This window comes from Macaca mulatta, chromosome 15, assembly GCF_049350105.2.
Source record: "Macaca mulatta isolate MMU2019108-1 chromosome 15, T2T-MMU8v2.0, whole genome shotgun sequence".
Lineage (NCBI taxonomy): Eukaryota > Metazoa > Chordata > Mammalia > Primates > Cercopithecidae > Macaca > Macaca mulatta.
The window spans coordinates 35859162-35878399 of record NC_133420.1 but is presented as its reverse complement, the minus strand read 5'-3'; the positions used below and the strand labels follow the sequence as shown (position 1 = coordinate 35878399).

Sequence of the window (19238 nt, the reverse complement as noted above, 5' to 3'; positions counted from 1 at the left end):
TTTTACATTCATTAAAATCTACATAGAAAGTTATAAAAATATTTTATAGACGTGGTAAATTTTTTTGGAATTTGTTTTTAAAAGGTACATTATACTGCAGTTTGATTTTATTTTTATAAAGGAAAGTCACATGTACATAGGGTTGGCAGCTTATACATGTCAAAATATTAAAGGTGGTCATTTCAGACGATGGGATTATAAACAATTTGGATTTTATTTTGTGTGAGATTATCTTTTTTAATTTTTCAAAAATCTTTTGAGGTCAGATTTTTTAAAGCTTTATTATAAAAATGCTTCTTTAATCTTTGGTGTATAGGAATGAAATGATAGGCCAGGCGCAGTGGCTCACGCCTATAATCCCAGCACTTTGGGAGGCCCAGGCAGGTGGATCACGAATTCACGAGATTGAGACCATTCTGGTTAACACGGTGAAACTCTGTCTCTACTAAAAATATAAAAAATTAGCCGGGCATGGTGGTGGGCGCCCGTAGTCCCAGCTACTCGGGAGGCTGAGGCAGGAGAATCGCTTGAACCCGAGAGGCAGAGCTTGCAGTGAGCCAGATCGTGCCACTGCATTCCAGCCTGGGCGACAGAGCAAGACTCCATCTCAAAAAAATAAATAAATAAAAATAAGAATGAAATGATTCATTTGTAGGTTCTATCCCTGTAGTCATGTTTGACCCCCAAATTTCCTCAACTGTTCCCCCACCCCCGCTACTTCCCAAGCCCGCTTCCAGGCAAGCTTTGCTGAAGAAGGACCGGGGTCTTCCCGCTCAGGACTCTGACATCTGCCAGCCTGCTGTTTCACCTTGGCTTTGGTTTGCTATAAATGCGCCTGCTGAACATTAAAGTACTTGGCAGAAACCACCAGTAACTCTGGCCAAGATCCTTTCACTGCTGCCTTTCCCTGAGAAACAGTGCTGCTCTGAAATGAGCAAAGCTGGGTGCTAGCAGAGCTAAAGGAGGGAAAGGCTCCTGGCAGACGGGTGGCAGGCAGGGAGCTGGTCCAGGCAAGGCAGTGGGTGTTTTGAGCTAGGCCTCAGGAAGGATGGCTGATAGGCAGGCCTGCCACAGGAGTGTACTCCATGCTCCTGCCATTCCCCTTTTCTGTCCCTGCCTTTCATTTTCCTGAATTTGTAAGTAGCAAATGTGATGATGATAACGATGATGACGATGTTATAATCTCTATGAGGCAGTGCATTATATTGGCAAGGGTTCTTGCTTTGGAGTGGGACAGGCCTAGATTAAAATCCTGGCTGTTTTACTTCTTAGCTGTTAACGTCAGCAAATGGTGTCATCTTTCTGAACCTCTGTTTCTTCATCCACAAAGTGGGAGCACAGGATTGATACGAGGACCAAATGATGCTACATACTTAAAAGTGGCTAGTATGGCGGCTGGTCCTCAGTAATTTTTCGCCCTATTTCTTTATCCTTCTCTTCTCCCCAGTCTTGCGACTTTAAATGTAGAACTTGGATTGACTCTTAATGTCCCTAACACAGCCTGTCTGGAATGAAGAAGGACTCGGCCAGGTGCTATGGGACCCCTCCAAAGGGGAATAAGAGCCTCAAACTGGCCATTAAGATGGGTGAGTTCCCGGCTCAGCCACACCACTGACTTTTTTTTTTTTTTTTTTTTTGAGACAGAGTCTGGCTCTATCCCCCAGGCTGGAGTGCAGTGGCGCAATCTTGGCTCACTGCAAGCTCCGCCTCCCGGGTTCATCCCATTCTCCTGCTTCAGCCTCCCACAATGCCCAGCTAATTTTTTGTATTTTTAGTAGAGACGGGGTTTCACTGTGTTAGCCAGGATGGTCATTGTCAATCTCCTGACCTCATGATCCTCCTGCCTCGGCCTCCCAAAATGCTGGGATTACAACCACTGACTTTTTATATGATCTTGGACTGATCAGTTAACATTCTGTGCCTTGATTTACTCCTCTGTAAAATGGGGATAATACCTATTATACCTACTTTATAGAGGCTATGTGAGGTTGTTGGATTTGAATGAAGTAATAGAAGATAAAACACTTTTGCATTCCTACTATGCAACTGTCAAGTTAAATAATGTTTATTATATGGTAAAGAGAGATAACAGTCTTTCGTATGTTATAGGGATTGTGTGCAATAATGCTCGTAAAGTTTTAACCAAGTGTCTGACATGTGGTAAGTACTCAGTAAGTGGAAGCTGTTTTGGCCTTGTTGCTATTAATCATCATTATTTTAAGACGTCTGATAAAGGTAGAAAAGATGAACTTATAGGCAGGCTGTCCCCAAGAACACCTTATGCTTGTACTGTGGTAAAATGTTAGTAAATATTTTCACTAATTTTTTTTTTTTTTTTTGAGAGAGTCTCTGTTGCCCAGGTTGGAGTGCAGTGGCACCATCTCTACTCAGTGCATCCTCCACCTCCTGGGCTCAAGCTATCCTCCCATCTCAGTTTCCTGAGTAGCTGGGACTACAGACGTATGCCACCATGCCTGGCTAATTTTTTGTGTTTTTTTAAGAGATGGGATTTCCCCATGTTGCCAGGCTGGTCTCAAACTCCTGGGCTCAAGTGATCCTCCCACCTCAGCCTCCCAAAGTGCTGGGATTACACGTGTGAGCCACCAACCACACCTGCCCTATTTTCATTAATTGATTAATTGGAAAGAAGTTAGGAAGTGATAGTAAAAGTTATAGTAACACGAAATAGCAAATAACCAGTTTAAAATGTGCTTTGCATATTCATTTGATAGATGAGGAAACTGAGAGTCAAAGTGGGAAAATGTGACTATACATTTTCACCCCACTAATTTCACCCAGAACCCATGTTATCAAATTGTTACCCTAAGTACTCTCCCTCCTCCCAGTCCCCATCCTTGTCCCCAAACTACCCTCAAAGCCATTTTTCCAGAGGAGGCTTTCAGCCATCATTCCTGGCTGTCCCAGGCTTCCAGCCTGCAGGTGTTGGAGTACTGCTGGGCACCATGCCACACCGCATGCAATGCAGCCACAGGAGGGCAAAAGCATCTCAAGGCTTTGTGGCTAGCTGAGTGAGGAGGGACCAAACTGTCATTCTGAGTCCAGCCACTCTTGCAGTATCTGGCAGCCCCCAGGTGCTTTGCTTTTCCAGCTGAAAAAATGTACAACTGTTGCTATGGTGAGAGCCTGGCCACCTCCCTGCCCGGGACCAATTGCTCTAAATCCTTTTTAGTTTCTACCCTTTTTAGTGCATTTAGTTCTCAATTCCTAGCCAAGGCCTGTGGTCTGCAAATAAAGATATCCAACAGCCGCTATGCTGCTGAGCATGCAGATCCTTGGCACCATGCTGCAGCCCTCAAAGCCTCCTGCCTAAGGCTTCCTGCTTTCAGTCTCTTTTAGACATAGGAAGGAGGCTGCAGCAGCTACTATATTGTATTGCGTTTTGTTTTTCATTCTTGGAGTACATGTTTATTGCAGAAAATTTGGAAAATATAGAAAAGCACAGAAAACTTTAATAATTATTCACTTAGTGTGTTTTTCCTGAGAACTTGATATGTGTTAAGTCCTTGGCTGGATGTGACAGAGATGGACATGAACGATACATTACCTATCTTCCCATCACTAAAATATAACCACTATTAATATTTTGACAAGTTTCCTTGCAGCTTTTAAAAATACACGATTTTTTGTTTATATATTTTAGAGATCATTTCTACTATGTATATACACAATTTTGTGTCCTGCTTTTCTTCAGTTCAAGGATAATGTGAGCATGTTTCCATGATATGTACTGGAATGTTATTCATATTAACACCCTATCCTTAAGAAGTAGAAAATCTTAACCATTTTTAATGACTATATGTATTCAACTACTTCCCCATTCTATAACTTTAGATTTTCTAATTTTTGTATTATTAAATATAAAGCTGGGATAAATATCTTTGTGTATAGAACTTCAGAAAATTTTTTCAGATCCTGTTCATGTGATAATTTCCCAGTTGAGAGATTTTGGGGTTAAATGGTATGAACATTTGCATCAATCTGAATTTCTATCAGTGATATATGAGCTTATCCATTTCATCATAGCTTGCTGGCATTGAATATTGTAATTAAAAACCACAGCATCAAATTTTGCTATGATAGCTGAATTGTATCTTGTTTTAATTTGCATTTCTTTGATGTCTGTTTTCCATGTTTGTTAACCAGATGTACCTCATTTTTTTTTTCAAGGCTTTTTTTTTTTTGCCTAACTATTGGGATCTTAATATTCTTCTTATCAATTTGTATGAGGGCTTTATATACAAAGTATTTGAGGTGTAGGAAATTCTAGAGGCTCATTAGGGAACAGATAAGACTAGCTTCTCTATATTGTAGATTACTAGTTAAGAATTTTGGGCTGTGGAATCTGAATACTGTGGATTAAATTTTGTCATTCTAGCTTTCTAGCTATGTGTCCTGAATAAGTAATCTAAATGCCTCAGTTTTCCTGTCTGCAAAATGGGGATAATAATAGTATCTATCTTACAGGTTTGCTGTTAGGAGTTAAAAAGAATATATATATATATAAAGTTCTGAGTACAGTGCCTGGCTGGTACTTAATGTGAACTTTTGTCACTATTATTATTTCTCACATAACCTTTTCATGTTTCTGGAATATTCATCCCCTACCCTTTTCCAGCCCCATTAATCAGGCTGTCTCATTTTGTGTTCTTGCAGATCAGCCAAATGGCCGATGACACAGTGGCAGAACTGGACAGGCATCTGGCAGTGAAGACCAAAGAACTCCTTGGATGAAAGTCCACTGGGGACCAGCAGTACTCCAGAGCCCAGTTTCTGCTGGATCCCATGGGTGGCACATTGGGACCTCTCTCCCTCCCCCATCCACACAGAAGACTGTCACCACTCTGACAGAAGGCTGTCCTTGTGAGGCCCAGACTTCCAGTGGAACACTCAGACTTGTTCATTCTCTTCCTCCTCCTTCTGCTCTCGGCCTTCTGACATGGGTGACTCTCAGAAAATACTTGCTGCTGGCAAAGGGCCTTTACTCAGGCTTTTGCTTTGACTTGATGTCGCCAAGGGACTGAGGCCATTGGCAGGCTTAGTACCACCTGCTCCTCATCTTAGGAGCCTCCTTTTCAAGTAATTAGGCTCTGTTCCCATTTGAAAATTCTGCTTGGGCTGATATTGGCCTTCACCTGTGACTGGACACTTTACTAGAGGCCCATTTTCACTAAACAATAAAATCTAAATAAATTGGAAGGAATAACAACCACAAAGGAAAGAATAGAGTTGGTCTGGATTGATGATCACTGAGGATCTGTATGTGAAGCACCCAGAACAGTAGTTTTGCTTCGGAGTCATCTTCACACATGCTCTTTTCTCTGCCTGGATCTCTCTTCCCCTCCTTACCTGGCCAGTCCTGTTTATTATCAGGCCTTGTCTTGGATATCACATCCTCTGGGAAGTCTTCCTTTCCCCTCTAACCTAGGCCCTCATTACTGGCTCTCATAGCATAGTCTACTGCTTTGTACGCACTCTTAAGTATCCTTTTTGCATTTAATTAGCCTGTATATCCTCAGAACTTTGTGTAATGCTTGGAGCATAGTAGGCAGCCGTATGTTGTATTGTGAATAAATTGCACATAGTAGCTACCCAGAAAATGCTGACTTCTTTTCTTTCTGGTCTTAACACTGTCCTTCTATCATTTTCCACTCTTGTACTTGTTCTCAACATTTACTTGGCAGTGAGACACCTTTCCCCCAGGGCCTGCCCATTGTTGACAGACAAGTGGTTTATTGTGGCCTATCTTCGGATGCTGGGTTATTAGGTTTTTCCCTCCAATTATTTTTTATTCATTCATTCATTCCTAATATAGCCATTATGAGTTGGGCATTATTTATAATCTTGACAGTAAACTTAAGAGATGTGTATTATCTCCATTTTACAAATAGGAAAACTAAGTCTTGACAGTATTAGGTAACTTGCCCAAAGTAACAAAGCAAAGCTGATAAGTGGTAGAAGGTTTTCATGATTCATTATCAGTGTCATTTACATAGAAGTGAAGTTTCTTGTCCAGGGTTACATAGCTAGCAAGTAGCAGAGCTGGCATTCAAATGGAGGCCTAATGTGCTAATGTAAAAGGAAAAAATCAAACTTTTTTTCCTTTTATACTTTCACACTCAACATGGAACACTTCTGTGACCAGGTGTGTGAGTTTGTTTCCCCCGCACACCAAGCAGTTCTCCAGCAGTCACCAACTGGGTATCCTATAATTCAGTTCATTTCTTTTTTTTTCTTTTTTTTTTTTAATTTATTTTTTATTATTGATTCAGTTCATTTCTGACATTACCTGGAAATAGTGTCAGATCCCATGGGTTGAGGGCTCCATCTCCCAAGACTGCCAACGCTTTCAATGCCAGTCACGAGTCTGGGCCACCCATACTCCTGACTGACCAAATACAAACTAGAGTCCTTGACTTCCTTGGGTTCAGTTAATTTCCTAGGACAGCTCACAGAACTCAGGGAAACACATTCACTGGTTTATTATAAGAGATACAGCTGAACAACCCAATGAAGGAGGTACACAGGGCAAGGTTTAGGGAGAAGGACAGGGTGTGGAGCTTCCATGCCCTCTCTGGGCTCACACTGTCTCACCAATCTAGAAGGAACCACTGTCCTGCTGTCTTCATTAGCATTTAGTGAGCACCAACTGTCAGGTACTGTACTACGTACTGGCAATACAAAAATGGGTAAGATATGGCCCCTGTTTTGAGGGAGTACATAGTGCACTGAACTAAATTGCTATCTATAATAATCTCTCAGGTGGAAAAGTAGGAAGTTCATTCCAATTCTGCAAGGTGTCTGCTTTCAGAATGGAGCCCACTTTGGTGGTGGCAAGGCCTGGCTGAGTTCTTTCGAAGCAGCATCCAACTTCTCATTGCTCTTTGAGTTCCTCCATATTCTGTCCTGTGCTGGAGGCAATAAGGGTTGCACTTTCCCCTTTACTTACACTGGTGAAACATGCAGTGAGGATTCAAGGTCAAAATTGGGTCAAAGTTAAACTAACACAGTCTCCTGCCCCACTTACCTGTTCTCTAACCCCATTCACCAGCCGTAAGTGGTCATCACACGATTAGAAGTCAGCTGGGGGAAGAGCAGGGATAGATACAGCAATTAAGAAGCCTTTATTGGGGTAAGTCACATGACAGGGGCTTTGCAACAGTCTTTCATGAGTGGCCGAAATCCCCCACTTACTGCAAATGTGCTTCTCAAAGATGCAGGATTTTTTAATAAACAGAGGAAATGATAAATTATGTTGTAACTCCACTCCAAAGGCATTTGGTTCTTAACAGCCAAATCCTCTGTAGTCTTTAAATAAACAAAAACTTATTTGGTGAACAGACAGGGAGGAAAATGAAAGATTTTCTGTACTTGGGTTCCACATGTCAACAGTTTCTCTCCTGTGTGTATGTTGGCCAAAGCTGTATCATGATAAATGAATAAAGGAAAACCTCGAGCCCAGGGCAGTCAGACAGCTCAGCAAATGGCTTTCAGCTGATTACTCAATTTCAGTTGACATTTATCAAAGAGTTTCTCTGTTACTCTGTGTGTCAGGGCTGCAGTGGTGACAGGGACAAGAATGAGACTACCTGTTTGGATGTAATGAGTAATGCTGGAGCAATTCATTCTCCATCTCTTGTCTCCTACAGCCTCTCTCAAAAAGAAACGCTGAGTGGAAATTCTCACACTTGCCGGAAGAATTAACTACCTCTTCTATTCAGTTTAATGACTTTCAAAGTCCCATGAAATATTCAGGCTGAAGAGAATTTGATAATTTTTATCCTGTTTATTTTTTTCGTGTGTGTGTTGGAAATTACAAAATAAGTTGGAATGTAGAAAGTTAATACATCTCACCAGTCCCTAATCCTACTCCTTTAAAATTAGGTATATATCCTTCCAGACCTTTCTCTGTGCATATGTGTGTGTGTGTTCGTTTCATTTTGTTTTGCTTTTTGAGGCAGTGTCTCACTCTGTCGCCTGTGGTGAAGTGGCGCAATCAGCTCACTGCAACCTCAAAGTCCTTGGCTCAAGCAATTCTCCCACCTCAGCCTCCTGAGTAGCTGGGACTGCAGCTATGCACCACCACACCTGGCTTTTTCTTTTTCTTTTTTTTTTTTTTTTTTTTTACTTTGTTGCCTAGGCTGGTCTCAAACACCTGGCCTCAAGTGGTCCTTCTGCCTCAGCCTCCCAAAGCGCTGGGATTACAAGTGTGAGCCACTCTGCCTGGCCATAGATCATTTTTTTTTTTTTTTGACACGGAGTCTTGCTGTGTCGCCCAGGCTGAAGTGCAGTGGCGCAGTCTCGGCTTACTGCAACCTCTGCCTCCCTGGTTCAAGCAGTTTTCCCTGCCTCAGCCTCCTGAGTAGCTGGGATTACAGGTGCCCGCCACCATGCCCAGCTAATTTTTGTATTTTATTTTATTTTATTTTTTAATAGAGATGGGGTTTCACAATGTTGGCCAGGCTGGTCTTGAACTCCTGACTTAGGTAATCTGCCTGCCTCAGCCTCCCAAATTGCTGGGATTATAGGTGTGAACCACCGTGCCCAGCCATATAATTTTTTAGAAGGAGAGAGGGGAACTATTCATATTCTGATGTTTGCCTTTTTTTCTTACCCCGTAACAATCATGGTCATCTGTCCATGTTTGTACATGTAGATACAATTTATTCTTTCATTGTGATACAATATTCCGTAATATGGATCTACCATGACTTATTTCACTATTACCCCATGACACTACTTAAAAAATAAATTATTTCACATGCATTGGAGGATATTTGTATTTAAAGATTTTTTTTTTTTTTTTTTTTTTAAGAAAAAAGGCCCCTATTCTAAGATTATCTGATAAGGTCTGTTCTTTCTCCCTCAACCTCAGACCAACATTTATTGAATGCCTACAGTGGACCAGGTTCCATGTGAGACCCTTTACACATGTTACTACATTGAAACTTCTGATCAGTCCTTGTTAATGTAGCTGTTATGATTATCTGTTTTTCTGTGAAAAAAACTGAGGTTCAGAAAGGGTATTTAACTTGCCCAAGGTCACACATGTAGTAAGTGCTAGAATGAAATTTCAAACCACGTCTGACTGAAGTAGGTCCTTAATCAGTGCACTTTGGTTCCCAAGTCTTCGCTGAACACTTACTCAAAGGAGACCTCATGCTGTTCTGGACCTGGACAGTGATATGAGAGAAGCAGAAGTCTTGCTTTCATAAAACAAATAGCAAGTTGTTCCTAATTAATGACTGCGTGTAAAACAGCATAATACCTGGCACATTGTAAACACCAAAGAAATGGTAGCTCTTATGAAGACAGTAAAGATTACATATTATTCCCCCGTCTGTTTGACCATCTGCCCTAGAATATATCAGAGAGGAAACAAAGTGTTCACCAAGCAGTGAATAATGATGATAATAGCAATAACAGTATTGACAGTATCAGTAACTAATATTTGCTTGGTGCTTTTTAGTTTTCAAACTGCTTCTACATTCTTTGTTGCATTGAAACCACTCAGTGAAACTTGGCGGTTAGAAAAAGAGTGATCATAAAAACTTGTATCCTCAAAAGCCAATTTGAGGCTTTCTTTTGCTCAAATAGATGGTCATTTTTCATGATGTGCATTTGAAATGGTATGTTCCCTATTTTAGGGGTACAAATTTTGATATGTATGCAGGAGATGTAGCTTATAGATTATGTTGCTAAGGTTTTCCATTATTTTTTGACCCTTTGATGAGTCTTGGACTGAAAGTGGTGTGTTTCAGACCCCTGCTATTAACACTTCTCTTTCTTCTTGCATTTTCTGCTTTATGAAAATGGATTCTGCTTTGTGAAAGTCCTGCTGTGTTGTTTTATACATAGCGCTCCAGACGCTTACATCTTCTTTATTTCATTCAGTGCTCTTAGTCTGAATTTTGTCTTGTTGTATATCAGGATTATAGCTCTTGCTTGCTTTTTGTTTACATTTGCTTTCCCCATTTCTTGATTTTTAGGCTTTCAGAATCACTATTTTAGGTGTGTTTCTTTTTTTTTGGAATTGGGTTTTGTTTGATGAACCATTCTGAAAATCTTTTTCTTATTTTTATTTTTAATTGTGGTAAAATATACATAACAAAATTTACTCAAGCATTTTTTTTTAGACAGGGTCTTGCTCCGGCACTCAGGCTGGAGTTCAGTGCCATGATCTCGGCTCACTGTAGCCTTGACCACCTGGGCTGAAGCAGTCCTCCCACCTCAGCCTCACGAGTAGCTGGGACTACAGCACCACCACACCTGGCTAATTTTTAAAATTATTATTAGTTGTAGAGACAAGGTCTTGCTATGTTTCCCAGGCTGGTCTTGAACTCCTGAGCTCAGGTGATCCTCCTACCTTGGCCTCCCAGAGTGCTGGGATTACAGGCTTGAGCTTCCATGCCCAACCTTAACCAGTACAGTAGCATTTAGTACATTTACATTGTTGTACAACCATCCTCCAGAACTCTTTACCATGCAGAACTGACTTTCTATACCCATTAAACAACCCCAGTTTCCCCTTCTCAGCACCCAGCAACCACCATTTATGAATTTATAAATTTGATTAGGAACATCATGTAAGTGGAATCATACAGTATTTGTCTTTTTGTGACGAGTTTTTTTCACTCAAGCATGATGTCCTTAAAGTATATGCATATTGTAGCATGTATCAGAATTTCGTTTTTAAGGCTGAGTAATCTATTGTATATATGTATAAGTATATATAAAGCTCCTTTTAACAGACACTTAAATTCATTTACATTTATTTATAATAGTGATATGTTTAGTAGAACCCATTTACTTTTTCTTTATATTCAGTATTAACATAAGTGATTTGGTTTTCTAGCCCTAAGCAGATTAAGGATTAGAGATTAGAATGAGGAAAAGGGTTGCTTCACATAGATGAAGTTCAGTTTTTGTGGAATAAAAATAAGTGATTATCTCTGTCTCTGTCTCTCTCTTTCTCTCTCTCTCTTCTTTCTTTCTCTTTCTTTCTTTCTTTCTTTCTTTCTTTCTTTCTTTCTTTCTTTCTTTCTTTCTTTCTGTCTGTCTGTTTGTCTGTCTGTCTCTCTCTCTCTCTTTCTTTCTTTTTTTTTTTAAGAAATGAGGGGTCTCCCTATGTTGCCCAGGCTGGACTTGAACTCCTGGGCTCAAGTGATATTGGGAGAGCAGATATGCCCGATGAGCATATACAGCTGTGACTGATGAGCCCTTTCTCTTACATTTCTTTCTTCTGATCTGTGTTTCAGTCCATCCTACGCTGTTAAGTTAGAACAACCTGAAACATAGATTTTATCATGTCACTCTTCTCTCAGAAACCTTCAGTGGTTCCCTGTTGCCTGCTGAATTATGTAAACTCTTCACCCTGGCATTCAGTAACTTCTGCAATCTGGATCTGATGTATTCCTTTAATTGTGATGCATCTCTTACAACTACTCTGATACAACCAGTGCTTAAGCTAAACGGAATTCTTACCTTGTCTGAAAGCTAATAATTTTGTGCTGCTTTCTCTCACCTTCAAGCCTTTTAGGCTATTTTCTTTGCCTAGTATGTGCTCCCTTAAACCCCTTCCCCACCAGAAGGCAAAGTCTTATAAGGCCTTCTTGGTCCATGTTCTTCCTTACACTAACTCATTCATTCATTATCCCTCCCGATACTTGCGATTCATTCATTCATTATCCATACCGATGCCTCTCGTGATCCCTAGACCTGCCTATGCCTATTAAGCTCTTGGATTTGCCTCAAGCATCTGACGTTCAGCCACCCACCTGCACTTCCTCTCTCAAGAAAAGCCTCACCATCCACCCAGGTGCCAAGCCAGGACACTGGGAGCCACTTTTGCCTCCCTGTCCCTCACCCAATAAGTCACCAAGTCCTGTTGATTCTTACCTTCAGCATACCTTTCCTTTCCTTGCTGAGTGGTGCTCACCAGGGAAGAGAGGTGGCAAATGTTCCAGGCTGGCCTCACCTGGGTCTCTGGACACTTGACTCAGAGGCAGAACATGGGTAACCCTAGATAAGCCTTGTGTGAGTTCCTGGCAAGAAAGTCCCCTGCTCTCTTAGTCTGTGCATTCTCTGACTAGCACAGTGCTTGGCAAGAGCAGGTGTTGAGGAAATGTTTGTCTGATTCTAAGGGGCCTGCCAGGCCTTGATGCAAGTGGTGTCACATTTGTATTAATAACCCAGAGTTTCTCTAATTACCCTCACCTGCCTGCCCAGGACCTTCAACCTCATCTGCTAAGTCGGCCTCAGGCGTTTCTAGACATCTTAAGGGACCACATGGCATCCAAGGCCACTGGCATCTACTGTACTCCTTTCCCACTGGTGCTTCCCTTTGCTGGCATCTGCAGCCACAAATGCCACTTGAGGGAGCTTTCCCTCCACTCCTGGGAGTGTCAGTGTCTGTGACAAAAGTACTGGTTCCTGGGCTGAGGGCGTCTGAGCATGCTGAGTGGAAGCCCTGAAGAGGAAGGGAGAAGGTCTCTGCCCACATCCCACATTTTCCATGCATCCCTGAGTTCCAAAGCAGCCTCACTGGGCTTCAGAGCCCCTAAATCTCCCTAGACAACAGCTCCACCGCAGGCTGGCTGCTGCCCCTGACAGAGGCTCACAGCTTGCCTAGGGGAGAGCAGGGCAGAAGTCCGTGCTATTCTCTTCCTTTCCTGGCTCAGGCCTGGATCCAGGTAACTCCCTTCTTTCAAGACACCACTCCCCAGGCCCCCTCTTCCTGATAATAATAGTGGCTAACAAGTTTTACTACATTTTAGGCAACTCAAGGAGCTAGCTGTTATTTCGCTCATTCTACAAGTGAGGAAGGAAGCACAGACAGTGGTTAACTTACATGTCCAGAGACACACAGAGGGCCTGGTGCGGTAGCTCATGCCTGGAATCTCAGCACTTTGGGTGGCTGAGGTGGGCGGGTCACTTGAGGTCAGGAGTTCGAGACCAGCCTAGCCAACATGGTGAAACCCCGTCTCTACTAAAAATATAAAATTTAGCCAGGTGTAGTGGCGGGTGCCTGTAGTCCCAGCTACTCAGGAGGCTGAAGCAGGAGAATCACTTGAACCCAGGAGGCAGAGGCTGCAGTGAGCCAAGATTGCACCACTGCACTCCAGCCTAGGCAACAGAGCAGGACTCTGTCTCCACACAGAGGAACACTTGGCATCAGGGAGTCTGCTGTCTGACCCCCAGCTAGGCAGCCTCATATATTATTTTCACGAAGAGACCAGTGGGGCTGGAAAGGGACTTGTGAAGTACTGAGTAGCCAGTGAGAGCTTCTGGGTTCTGTTCCAGTTTTGCCCTTTCTTCCCGCAAAAAAAAAGGTCTCTCCATTTTTCTGTGGGAAAGGCTTGGGCAAGATCTCTGGTTTCCAATGAGGCCAGAGAGCCTGTGCCAATCCCTAACATCTTCACCCATCTAGGGCAAAATAAGTAAAATAAAGGTAATGTAGCAAATGTTTTTATAAAATTGCTTATTTAAGTTAATGGACTATTACCTATTCTTAGAGCTTTCTCTCTTGTTTTTGGCATTAAAATATCCTTTCTAATATAAAATGATAAGTTGGTGATTCTTTAGAAATCCTTATTTAGAAAAAATAATTGGTCACATTCTGTGGGTTCCTTTCATTCTGTTTTTTAACTTCACAGATGTATGAATCCCAAAGTCTCGGAGCTATGGGACATCACGCCTACTCCTAGTTCTGATGTCCTCATGGCTGTCATCAAAGGGAAGCTGGAGCTGTAACTAGGGAGAGAAGTAAGGGAGGGAGGCGGTTTGACCTGTGTGGGTGTTGGGGACCCATGGGTGAGTGAGCAGTGGCAGTGAGGCAGAGGTTGGAAACAGGACAATAGTCAATCAGAAGGGTTCAGAGACCCACAAGAGAGGAAGGACAGGTTGGGGGAGGTGAGTCAGAGAGAGGCGAGAGACAGAGACAGAGAGATGCAGGGACAGAGGGAGGGAGACAGAGGCAGAATCAGAGACAAAAATAGGAACACACACACATGCACACATACAAGCACAGAGATCAGCAGAGGAGACAAAGATACAGAGAGACACCCAGGAAGAGAGATGGAGACAGTCCCAGAGACAGAAAACAGACAGGGACAGTGAGAGAGAGACATTATCATCTGTAGAGATACTCTGAAAGAGATACCCACGAAGACGGAGACTGAGATAGAGACAGACACAGAGGAGGACAGAGAAGTACACAGAGAAGGCAACAGAAACCAGGAAGAGAAACAGTTTAGAAAGAAGGGAGGGGAGGGGATTTCTCTTTGTTCGAATCTGACCACCCCCCCTCCACCCGCCTCTATGCAGGGGAGCTGTTTTCTTCTTCCTTCCTTCTTTCTTGCCTATTAAACTTTTCGCTCCTTAAAACAAAAACAGAAAGAAGGGAGGGGAGCAGAGAGAAGAGAGACGCATATATAGGTGGAGACGGAGTGAGGCAGTTGGAGATGTAGGGGAGAGGGAGGGTGAGCCAGGCCCGGTGGCTTTGGGCAGCCCGAGGTTCTGGCTCAGGGTGTGGGTAAAGGAAGTGTCACATCAGCCCGGCCGGGGCTGCAGGGACTAGATAAGGATGCCTGCCAAAGGAAAGCAGGGGAAGGAAAGACGTTTACAAATGCCTCTAGGGGCAAAGCCAGGGAGGCTGCCCCAGGCCCAGAGAACAATGGGTACTTGACTTCAGTGGGTCATTAATGAGACAATTAATGGAAAGAGTAACATAGGCCTCCCTGGGGAGGACTTGGAAAATGGTTAAGTGGAATTATTGAGGGCTTGCGGTGGCTCTGAGTGGGGGGCCTTTTCCCCCACAACCCAGATGTCCAGTGTGGCAACTGCACCTCCCCTGCTCCTCCAAATATGCCCGGTGCTCCCTCCGCCCTGGACCCGTGCTTTTCTATCCCTATGCATTTGCTTCTGCCACATCCTCTACCTGGAATGTCTTCCCCTGATTACATCCATCTATGGAAACCCCACCCTTCAGCGGGTAAGTAAGCATCCATACGGTGCAGTGGTCAGCCAGGGTCATATGTTTCAACAAGAATAGGGCCCTTAACACATGATGGGCAGTGGAAGAAGCAAGCAGAGTCCTATTACAGCATGATGCTATTTATACGAATTGGAATTACATAGACACAAAGCAATTCCTTTAAAAAATGATGCCTACTTTGCATTATAAAATGTTTAAAAGGGCAGGGGGAATTGTGAGGGATACTTGCTAAATTCGTAATGGTGATTGACACTGGGGAGTGGGGGGAAGACTTAAAGAATACGCTAAAGTCATCGTGTGTGTGTGTGTGTGTGTGTGTGTGTGTGTGTGTGTGTGTGTGGACATGTACTTGAAAACTTGACATAATGTTAATTTGGAGCTGTGAAAATAGGTGTGGTTGTTAACCTCGTTTTCTGTTTTTATTTCCCCTGTACTTTTAATATTTTTTTTTCCCAGGGAGAGAAAGAGAGATTCTAGCTATCCTCCACACCCATCCCAAATACCTCCGACTGCAGGAAGTCTTCCAGGAATGCGTCCGCCAATCAGACACGGTCTCCCTTTTTCACTTGTACCAAACTCTCAGGGCTCTAAGCACTTTCTCCCTCACCTTTCCCCTTGTGATGTTCATGAGCCGCCCCTCAAGGGCAGGGACTCCCAGTACAGGGGTATCTGAGACTGAGCCTAGGTCTTCCACCCTCTTACTGCAGGAAGAAAGCCAAGAAGGTGCTGACTATTTCTCAGCTCCAACATCCACAATCCATTACGGTGTGGGGAGGTGGGAGGGTGGGGCTCCTGAAATTCCAAGCAGGGCTTCTAGAATGAGGATCTACCTCTAGTGGGGAGCTGCTATTCAAAAATGTTCAGGGAGGAAGGAGGAAGTCTTGTTTACTGTGGCCAAGGAATCCTTTGTTGCTTGTTAGCTGGTTGTTTATGGCCACATTGTTAACAAGGCCTCTAGCTAGCAGTGTTCCCCAACCCATCCTAGTGGGCTAGAGATGCATTTAACCCCTTCCACCCAAAGCTACAGATTAAAAAAGAAAACAAACCCAAATTCTAGCAGCCCACAGCGAATCCCAGTTGCTGGTTTAAATGGAGCCATTGTTGGCCAGGCATGGTGGCTCACACCTGTAATCCCAGCACTTTGAGAGGCAGAGGCGGGCAGATCACCTGAGGTCAAGAGTTTGAGACCAGCCTGGCCAACATGGCAAAACCCTGTCTCTACTAAAAATAGAAATCCCTCAGAATTCCTCCTGCCCTTTTAAACATTTTAGGCATTGTTTTTAAAGGAATTGCTTTGTGTCTATGTAATTCCAGTTTGTATAAATAGCATCGTGCTGTAATAGGACTCTGCTTGCTTCTTCCACTGCCCATCATGTGTTGAGGGCCCTATTCTTGTTGAAACATATGGCCCCGGCTGACCACTGCACCGTATAGATGTACCATGTTTATTTACCTGCTGAAGGGTGGGGTTTCCATGGATGGATGTAAAATACGGGCATGGTGGCGGGTGCCTGTAATCCCAGCTACTCGCGAGACTGAGGCAGGAGAGTTGCTTGAACCTGGGAGGTGGAGGTTGCATGCCAGCGCACTTCACCCTGGTCAACAGAGTAAGACTCCATCTCCAAATAAAAAAGAAACAAAAAACAAAAAACGATTCCCCAGCCCCCAGCGAATCCCAGTTGCTGGTTAAAATGGAGCCATTGTAGAGAAGGAAGGAGAAAGGACATCAGCCCCATCTCTCCCATCCAGGCAGCCACTACTTATGGAGCATTTACGTGATGCTCAGCCCCTAAGCCACATTATCTAACTTCATTCCCACAACAGCCCTTTGGGCTTAGATTTTTTTACAGATGAGAAAATGGGTTTAGAAAGGCCAAGTGCCTTGCTCAAGTCACAGGTGGCAGTGAGTGTTGGAACTGGGACCCCCATCTGACCTGTTGGGGGGGTCTCGAGTCTGCTATAGTTCTCCCCACTTCTAGACAGCTCTCTGTTTTACAGGTGGGATACTGAAGCACAGAGAAGGGAAGAACTCATCCACTGGCGACAGTCAGTAAATCGCAGAGCTGGGACTTGAACTCAGATTTCCTGATTCCTCCCTGCTGCTTTGGCTGCTGAGTGGAGTCTAACAGACAGCAGGTCAGACCACACCTTGGGATTTTTGAGCCACCGGGCTTTGAGGCGTCTTTAAGCCTTCATGGGGCAAAAAACTGCAGAGTTTGGGGAGCAGAGAAGGGTATTAGAGATAATCTAGTTTGGCACCCTCTTTGTAATGATGAGGAATTTAAGGCCTAAACAGGGCAAATGACTCACAAGAACACTGATGTCAGAAAGTCCATGCCAAAATAAGCAGCCTCATGATCCACAGAGTCGCTTGGAGTCTCAGAACTGACTGATGCCAGCTTTAGAACCTGTGTTAATAACAGGTAACTTGGTATCAAAACCCAGAGCAGATTGGAAACTATAAATTACAATGCAGAGAAGGGCAGCTTTCACACAGAGATGTCTGTTGAATGAGGAATACACAAATGAATGAATGAATGGACTGCCAGGCTGATTTCTGGCTTCTACCTCACTTCTCTTCCTCCCATCTATCTCTCGCCGTCAGATTAATAACCTTAAAACACAGCCTAGGCCGGGCGTCTGGAATCCCAGCACTTTGGGAGGACGAGGCGGGCCGATCACCTGAGGTCGGGAGTTGGAGACCAGCCTGACCAACATGGAAAAACCCTGTCTCTTCTAAAAATACAAAATTAGCCATGCGTGGTGGCGCATGCCTATAATCCCAGCTACTCAGGAGACTGAGGCATGAGAATCACTTGAACCTGGGAGGCAGAGGTAGCGGTGAGCCGAGATCGCGTCATTGCGCTCCAGCCTGGCAACAAGTGCAAAACTCTGTCTCAAAAAACAAAACAAACAACAGCAAAAAAACACAGCCTTTGCTATAATGTCCTGCTCAAAAACATTCAGTGGCTCCCCCTTGCCTGGATGACTGAATAGCCTCCTAACCAGTCTCTCTGTTCTTCATGCCTGGCCCTCTGATCGGTTTTCTCCAGAGGATAAACTCTTCAAATGCAAATCATGCCACTAGCCTTCAGAGGCTCTCTATTACCCCCAGGAAAAAATCCAAAATTCTTAACCCAAGGTCTTAACTACAAGGTTTGACTATCTCTCTGACCCCATCTCACCCCAGCCTCTCCTTGCCCTGGCTTCTCTCAGCTCCCCACCGGTAAGTGTCACTTCAGGGACTTTGCACATGCTGTTCTCTCTGCCTGGGTCATTCCAGGCCCTACTGGCCTTGCTAACTTTTATACATCCTTTAGCTCTCAACCCAATGTCACTCCCTCCGGGCAGCCTTCCCTGACCTCCCCAGATTGGGTTCAGCAGGTCTGAAAGCCTCTGGTCTTCTCCCACACCGCACTATCCCGTCTGACTATATGTAATGACTTTCATGTCTGTCTCCTGCCCCGACTGTGAGCTCTGAAAAGGCAAGAACTGTCTCATTCACACTGCATGCTCAGTCCCCAGGAGGAAGCCTGACACACACTGTATACTCAACAAGTATTTGCTGAATGCACAAATAAATACATGTGACTGCTTAGTGAAACTGATTTAGCCATTCAACAAATATTTAAGCATCTTGGTAGATGCTTGTTGAGCACCTACTAAGTGCCAGGCATGGTTCTCCACACTCCACAGGGCAAACCAACCATCACAAAGTCCCTGCCTTTGTGGAGCTCACGGTCTACTTGGGAGAGACGGGCATTAAATCCATAGAGAAATGACATAGTGCCAGGCATAGCTGAGTGCTGTGAAGGAAAACAAAGCAGGAGTCAAAAGAATTGGGAGGGCGGTGTCGGGGGTGGGGGTAGGGGGTTGTCACTTTAGATGGGGCAGTCAGGGAATGCCTCACAGAGGAGATGACATTTCAGTGACGAGCCAGGGCTTCTGCGAGACACAGACCCTCCCCTGCCTGGGGCTGGCTGGGCCACAGGTGTGTCTAGGTACGGCAGGCCCAGGTCCCCAAACTCTTCCTGCCTCTTGGTTGGAGGAAGGAACCCAGAAGAGGCCTTAGGTGAGGCTTTGAGGCCGGTGCAGAAGCCTCAAGCTGCTCTTCACAACAGCTGTGATTGGGCTCTTTCTGCATGGCGAGAGGCAGCGATTGCTTTGTGCACCGAGGACTCGGCTGATTGTGGTGGGTGCCGGGCGATTGGCACCCACAGACCGC

At 44.1% G+C, this 19238-nt stretch overlaps 1 protein-coding gene across 11 annotated transcripts in view; it reads left to right on the top strand.

The window, feature by feature from the left end:
* MRRF (mitochondrial ribosome recycling factor) overlaps positions 1–5618 on the top strand; it is a 65751-nt gene extending 60133 nt beyond the window's left edge. For all 11 annotated transcript variants that reach the window (XM_077968070.1, XM_015116904.3, XM_015116903.3 and 8 more), the window contains one exon: positions 4675–5618. In XM_077968070.1, the coding sequence (XP_077824196.1) occupies positions 4675–4752 (78 nt within the window). In that variant the 3' untranslated portion in view covers positions 4753–5618. The remainder of the gene's footprint in view (positions 1–4674) is intronic.
* Positions 5619–19238: the final 13620 nt, after the last annotated feature.